Below are 7917 nucleotides of genomic sequence, written 5' to 3'. Positions count from 1 at the left end.
ATGTAAATATATAATATTTTGGAAGATAAGCGAATAAGGCTTAGAGATAGATCGAATTGCATGGCGCATATACTTAAACCTTCCTTCTATATTTGAGGCTCTATTCTTTTGGTCGCGCATTGCGAGCAGCGAGAAGTATCTCTATAGTCTTCGTATAGCCTTGATAGACTGACCTCTATAGAAGTACGCTCCAGAGTTACCTTCTACGTATCGTATTTGATGCAACACTAATGTTAACAAACAGACCTTAACTCTGAAAGAACATACTTCCGATATTTCGTCACGCGCCCAGTGCACTCAACACCGTTTCCTGGTGAATCAAATTCGGCAACATTTATGAGTTATTACAGCATAGGATGCGTAATTTGCCTTAAGCCTGCACGGTGGAAATAAAATATTTTTTCCTATGCCGCCGAGTCAGACTTACGCTACACTTACCTCCAATGGAACAGTCTATCTCAAAAGCGTCTTCTGTAACGAGTTAACAGAAACAACCACGTAAAAGCAAGTGCATTAGAACAAGCCGCATAAATATTTATAGTTAGTACGATCACAAATCACGATATGTGCGTTGCATTCGGCCAGCATTTAGACAGTTATACGACGCAAATGATTGCGGCCAACGCCCGAGAAAATTCGGATCCCGTGGCTTATACTGCTAACATCTACGCGCACGATCTCCGCGTGTGAGCCAGGGAAAACATTCGATTCGCGCAGAAAGCGATGAAAGTATGGTTCTACTGTTTAATAATTACACTCGCGAAACTTAGGAAGAAATCAGGATTCATGTGCGGCGTAGACTCGATCGTGCACACCACGCTAAATAAGCGAGCTTAATTCTTTGCTAAAAGAGGCATCTACGGCAGTTTATATGCATGCCACGGAGGCCATTTGTTTTCGAGTTGTGCTACCGGCCGCGGGGCTAATGAGAGAAGGATATGATGGCAGAACATGACAGCATCTACAAAACGTTTTTGTCAAAGGGCGCTATATTGACATAGAAAGTGTCACAGGTGGGAAACAGGGCGGCAGGTATAATATGGAAAGAAAAAAAGAAGAAAACGGCTTCTGCGTCCCGACTGTCTCGAAATATGTGGCTCTTTTTATAACGTACGCTCTATGCACGAAAAAAAAATATTAGGTGTTGTTCTCGACCAGTGTTTTACGTTTGAACGCAAATAAATTATGACACCTACCCGTGAGTATGCAAATGAGGGATTGGATCCATGCAGGTGACCATTGAAACAATAAGACATTTGAAGAAGATTAAAGCTTAGCCGCTCCCTTCGTTTGTACATAGTCACATATGCCAGGGCCCGTCATCCATGCTAAAAGCAGTCAATCTTAACCTTTAGCAGAAAGAAGAATGGCGGAGAGACTAAATACGCCTCATTCCATCTATTTTCATTGATTGTAATGTATGCTAATAGCGCAAAAAGGGACGATGACCTGAAAGACGACACTGCGAGAGCTTTCTTGTCTTCGTCTCTTTTTTGCGCTCTTAACATTCATTATGAACGGAAACCAACTCACCCAACTTGATGCAGTACTTCATCGCAAACACATTTACGCCATCAAGCCCATTGTTGCGCGCCCTCGCACGTATTCTTTTTTTTCCCCGACATGTGTGTCTGACTGGAATTCATTTGCAGAAAATTCTGCGCTTCCCTTCTAGGTGTGTGAAGTGCACGTAAAACGTTGAAACTATACTGACACGCTGTATTACTGTGCTTCTGGATCTTATTTTCTTGTTGTGTTGGACATGTGTTCACAGTTTTTGATGTTACTGTATTGCTTATGTGTATTGTATGTATTCCCATCCGGTAACGTGTTGTCATTTCCTGCTCGGACCTGTACTGGTCTGCAGTACTGTATAAACAAACGCTGAGCGAGAAAAATTCGCAGGTGTATGTGACAATCTGGGCACCTGATACATCGAAGACAGCGAAAACTGAACGAGTTCTCGCACCCTCCGTCGGAAGCAGCATAAGGGGTCTGTTTTCGGTACAATCTATAGCGATGATTCATCACCCACTCCCTGGTCACGCACCACCCGCAGGCAGTTTGCGTTGCTGGACTACGCGGTGCTCATCACTGCCGCAGCCGTACGAATTGCCAGCATGGGCTCCAATGTGGAGCCGGCAAAATACGACGTAAAAAAGAAAAAAAAATGCAGATTACTGCTTAAGAAAAAAAAAAAAAAGAAGCGCAAGGACGTTGCCTATTCGAGTGAGTTAAATGCAAGGTGACTTATTTTATAATCATTGATAATTACGTTTTAAAGCAAGAATTCCGGGACTCCTGCACAGGTTGCGTTTCTAGCTGTTCTGTGACTAGTATTTGATTCTGAGCGTGCCGCCATCGGTTTTCATCGTCGCCGCACGATAGTGGTCGTGGAAGTCCCTCTAACAGCTTCGCTGTAAAATAAGTGAAAGTCTACTTTTCCTGAGCCTTACGGCCGAGAGCTACAATGCTTTACCTTGCGCGTGAAGCTACGCCGGAAGTATGCTCCTATACAGAACGCTGGATGCCTCCCAGATGTCGAGAAAGTCGCCGCCCACGTGACGACTGTTGCATGCACGGCTTCGAATCTACGTCATCTGCCTCCCTCCATGCATGTGCACCACGGCGCGCTATTTGTCTCAGTCCTTCGCCTTCGGTCGCTTCTTTGTCCAATGTTCTCGCGACGCGACATCGGATGTGACGGAATTGAACACTTTCGTGTACTTCCGTGTTCCGAGCAGTTTCTCTTGGCAGAAGTACTTCTTCCCCGTGAAAATTGTTATTTCGATTGACATTTCGTTGTCTGCGATGATCCGAGCCTAACCGCAAATTATCTTATATAAGGAACAAAGGAACACACACACACACACACACACGTCTTTGTACCCGTAACGTAGTTTTCCTCTTTATGTTCTTCTTTCTTGCGACATATAAAATAAAGTGTCAAATTTAGGATATCTTTCCTTTTTCATTGTTCCTATAGTGGCGATCCAGATAAGAACACGAGCGTTAGTTCTATTTCATCAGTATGCGAGTGTAATAGCATGTTGCTTTATTTTAAACATGACCTGCTTCCCTTCCACAGCAAAAGCGATTAATGTAAAGTTCACGCATCCACTTCTAAGAAGGAAAAATTGTGAGGATTTTCTCTCTATGCTATGTTCAGTGTCGCTTATTGCGTGGGGCAATTTCTCTATACTTGATCGAAGTGGTGATATTTGAATTGTTTGAATTATCCGATTTGTAACATCTATTCGCCAGAGTTCACAAATGCTCAACTCAGTGGCGCCACCAGCTAAGAGTGAATATTTCTATAGTACGCTCTAGTATGACGCTTGAATCGAAAGGTTTTATCATTCAAAGGTGCGATGCACACCCGTGAGCAAAAGTATATACGGACCACAGGGTCTCAGAAAAAAACTAAATTTATTTGCAATTAGCATGCATAAACTGAAATTGACGAGTGGACAGGAAAGTTCCCGATGCCAAGTTTAGACTGCAGTCCTCAGTTTCAAGTTGCATTCACAGGCTGAGGAAAAAATCGGCTTTGTCGCTCAATCCTTGGTCCGTATTCTTTTGCTCACGGGTGCACGTACACCGTGTTCAAGGGGCAGTGCCGTACTTATGCTAGATCACTTACACAAGAAAATTTTCACGTGAAGACGATTCAAGCATAAGGGGTGAAAATAGTGCAGAAACTATTGAGAATATTCAGATAGAATGTCGCAATATCCGTCTAGCGATAAATTCGGACGGAGTTAGCCGGCCCGAGGTAACCGATACCTTTGGTTTTAAAGACATTAGAACAAACACTAACGGATCTGCTGTTAATAAGAGACGGCTAGATGATTGCTGGCGCTGAGCAATGGATAACGTGCAAGGAAGCGAATTTTCTATTTTTAATAATGCAGCTTGGTGTTAAGATACACCAAAGGTAAAACGAACAAACTGAGCGGCATGTGCCACCATACCCTTTCATGGGGGGATACTGGCATCGTCATCAGCAGCAGCTTATGCATTCTCTGCTGCTCCTGCTTACCATTTTACTCGGCATATTGAATTGTGTGGACTCGGGTTTCATCTTTTTTAATGCGTTTTCATGGTGGTTGACGTTAGTTTGAGCCGCTCTTACAAAGATCAAGGCGGCCTGGATACACGGCTTTTTCCGGTACACTTCCAGCAGCGCTATGGAGCTGCGCGTCCGTGACGTCACACTTGTTCCGGTGCGCTCATACGAAGAAGCGAAACTACATCTATGGAAGCTACCTCAAATTTCGCCACAAACCACCAATGCGCGCGATGGACGCGTTCAGTTCCGTAAACACAAGAAATGCGGCTTAATGAATCACGCTGGGGCTGACGTTAACCAGGGGCTCGATCACTTCCTTTTCCGCTACGGCAATAATTTGTTTTAGAGCGTTGTAGTCAGCATTTTCCGCGTTTCAGTCCATGAGTGCGCAGGCCGTTCGCTTCCAAGTATATATGACAGTTATTTGCACGCTGCAGTTTTCCCCCCGACAGAGTGTGAAGGCCGCTCTGAGAGCTGTGTCTAACTGTATTCCAGCACACAAGACACCAGGAGTCAGCGTTATCAATATGAAACAAATTTCCCCGCGCGTTCACGCCACCCGTAGGGATAGTGGCAATGAAGTCCTGCGGCTGAGCATGAGGTATCGAGTTCGATGCCCGTTCGCGGCGGCCGCATTCACCCCCTCCCTCCGAATGTGGACGGAACTAAAAAAAAGACTTTTGGCGTGTCCGCCAATTGGCTCTGTGTTTAAGTGGTTGAGCTTTGCACCACCAGCTGGCGCCACCAATCTGGCCGCTCACGTTTACGCCCCCGCCCATCCCGCAAACCGCCCGCGCTTGTCGGAATACCGGACGCACAAACATTCTCTATTAGTGCACTGTGCCTTGGGTGCTCGATAAAGAACCCTGTTAGGTCGAAATTAATCCCGAGCCCCGACCTACGAAATATACCATGGTCAGCGTGGTACTTCGAGAACACTCCTGATTTGGCTTTAAAAAAAAGGAAAGGCAAGAAAACGCATTGCGTGGTTTCCCACACAAAGTGAACTACGGTGCCGATGAGTCTAGATTTTTTACCATTCGTGACCGAGCATTCATAATACGTCTATAATTGCCCTACTGACTTCAAACAGACTTCGCAGAATAACAAAGCATATCTTTATTCCAATTTCACACGACTTCGTTGAATTATGTTTTGCTTTTCAACTGTGCAATGAAGAAACTGATTTCGACGCATACTGTCAGCAAATCTCTTTACCCGACTGAGACATATGCGCGGTTAATTCTCAACTCTCGCGCATAGACGTACTGGTGTAGAATAAGGCACGGTGGCATAAGGTGGCTGGCTTGGAAGGTCGTTAGAGGAGCTGTCTGCTTGATCGCCGTTAATCAAGTTGCGTGCAGGCACCGCGGTACTGGGGCACAGACGAGACCCGGATGTGACCGCTCGATCGGTGCTCCCCATATTTCTTTTGAGTAGCGGCTACTAGAAGCCTTATCGTGGCGCACTTCATCGAGCATGACGCTGATATGAAGGCGATGACGTACGTCACCTTTCCGACCAAAGTGACCACTATATACTCATTTTCATACATAGTAGGCAACGCTTTGAAAGCTCTGCAAGTAGTGCGGTCATAGAAGTATCAGTCCGCGTGTTTTTGCAGCGCAGCAGTATGCAGCAACACTGGACATTCGAGGTGCGTTTGCGCCGTCGGCGCGCTGTCCCAGCATCGACGGCGCATGCGCGGCTCGGGCCTGGAGGCGTCGTGCGCCATCAAGGTGCGATGCCTGGAACGCCGCTGCCGGCGTTCCTCATTCGCCAGCGTTTTGACATACCGAGTACAGCTAAATGCTTCCAGTGTGCGACTTACTGCTATCTCGTACTCTAGTACTGCTTTGGTTACGAGCGCAAGTGCTGCGATGTGGGCACTGGTCGCAAAAACGTGTCATACCGCTCGTTCGGTGGCAAATAGGTTCAGCAGATCTGCGATGCCTTCTATATAATAAATACGCCCTATTTTGCGACATAAAAGTACTTATTTGCACATCGCATTACATCACGCATCCCTCACCTGTGACGCACTATTTCTGGTCGCTAATGCGAGCAGTGAGAAGTCTATCTAGCGTTCGTAGCATTGCCTGCTATGTATGAAACGGAGCTTAATTACAGCGGCTGTTGACTGATGCCGTGAACGTTCACAAATACAACTTTATAAGCTCATCGCTAACCGCTGACGGTGTTAAAATTCCAAGGTCGGTGAACAGCAGGGTAATGTACGCAGGTGGCGTGTAGTCAATCATGGGGTGCTCCTTTGAAAGATCAGTCTTGCCGTTGCGCTTGTCCGACGGGTACTTCTGCTCATCTGGCAGATCCTTCTGGTTCAAAGGATACTTTCTGGCAAACTTGAAGCTCTCGGCGAGTACGTAAATGGGAATGTTCTTTTCCTTGGCACACATGGCCATCGTGTAGGTGCCAATTTTGTTGATTATACCACCGCTTTCAACAACGCCCTCTGCTCCCAGAAGGACCATGTCCACCTTTTCCAGAATGTAGCCGATCGCAGAATCGACTATCAGCGTAACACTGATGCCTCTCTCCTCAAGTGCATCGTATAACTGCCGGCCACTGTAGTCGGGCGCCGATTCGGTCACGTACACAGTGAAGTGCTTGTGGTCCCCTGCCGCAGCGAACAGCGTGTCACGCACGACACGTGAGAAGGAATGCGTCAGGATCGTCGAGCGGTCCTGGACAAAGGGGGCCGCAAGCGCCGCAATTTTGGAGCGTGCCGCGCGCATCTTCTCCAAGAAAGTTCGGCCTCGAGTAGACATATTTTTCTTGCATTCGTCAATGGAGCCATCGAGCGCGGTGAGCGTAGCAAAACGCACAAATAATTCGCACGCAGACCTGACGCACGTGATCGAACACTTCGCAGTACAAATGTCACTGATAACATGCTGGAGGTTTTCTTCCATGCCTTGGATGGTCGTGTAGTCGTCCTTCTCGATGAACTCGAGCAGCAGCTGCAACGAAGCCACTGCAGGTGACAGATCGGAGTTCTCACGCAGCATGGCCTCCAAATCAGTGTTGATAGAATCAGCGTTCACACCTTCCATTTGGCCTACCCACAAGCAACACACACAGGAAAGAAACGTGCCACCTACACTGTAGTGTCACCAAAAGCAGCCCAGAAGAGTACGCCAGCACGCGAACACGCTGCAACAACCGGAACCGACCAAACACCGGCAACCCGCTATCGGAAGTGCGCGACTGAGATGCAGAAACAGGACTACAGAGGGCAGCACGACTTGTAGTTGATAGTATTGACTGCAGGTGGCACCACATTCTCGTGTTGATGCTGAAGCGAGAGGGCTTTCGCATGGCTTTCGCACTGATCTCCACTTGGTGGTTTTTCGTCAAATTTTCTTTTTCATTAACGTGACAAGTTATATGGAGTATACAATAATATTTAACATTAAAAAAATGTCAAACGCGCTGTTACATTAACTCACTTTTTTTCTCTGTCGTTTCCCCCCTGCATCAGGTTCTCTTCTGCTCCCGATTGCACGTGAGCGCATGTTTTCTTGTATCAAATTTAAAAGCCAATCTTTTGCTGCAATTACGCAGTAGACAAAACAAATGTGCGCAATACGAGGTGGGTTTAAAAAAGTCGACGAAAGAGCCACAAATACTGTACGCCTCGATGAAACAGGCGAAGCGTTCTGTAGAGCATGCAGAAACATTTTATTCTGCAAATAACGCGAACACATTTATTACTTGTGCATACACAACTATATATATATATATATATATATATATATATATATATATATATATATATATATATATATATATATATATATATATATATATCAGAGGTCATTGTA

The 7917-nt window shown here is 46.0% G+C and overlaps 1 protein-coding gene across 1 annotated transcript; it reads right to left on the bottom strand.

The window, feature by feature from the left end:
- Positions 1 to 5173: 5173 nt before the first annotated feature.
- On the bottom strand, positions 5174 to 7295 carry LOC126536196 (translation initiation factor eIF2B subunit alpha-like). The gene has a single exon (XM_050183084.3). The coding sequence runs from the start codon at positions 7144 to 7146 to the stop codon at positions 6229 to 6231; it is 918 nt and encodes a 305-aa protein (XP_050039041.1). The 5' UTR covers positions 7147 to 7295; the 3' UTR covers positions 5174 to 6228.
- Between the last annotated feature and the right edge of the window lie 622 nt (positions 7296 to 7917).

This window comes from Dermacentor andersoni, chromosome 4, assembly GCF_023375885.2.
Source record: "Dermacentor andersoni chromosome 4, qqDerAnde1_hic_scaffold, whole genome shotgun sequence".
Taxonomy (NCBI): domain Eukaryota; kingdom Metazoa; phylum Arthropoda; class Arachnida; order Ixodida; family Ixodidae; genus Dermacentor; species Dermacentor andersoni.
This window is presented reverse-complemented; position numbering and strand designations above follow the sequence as displayed.

Coding starts and splice junctions, on each gene's coding strand:
- LOC126536196 (XM_050183084.3), bottom strand. CDS start 7,146: ATGGAAGGTGTGAACGCTGATTCTATCAACACTGATTTGGAGGCCATG.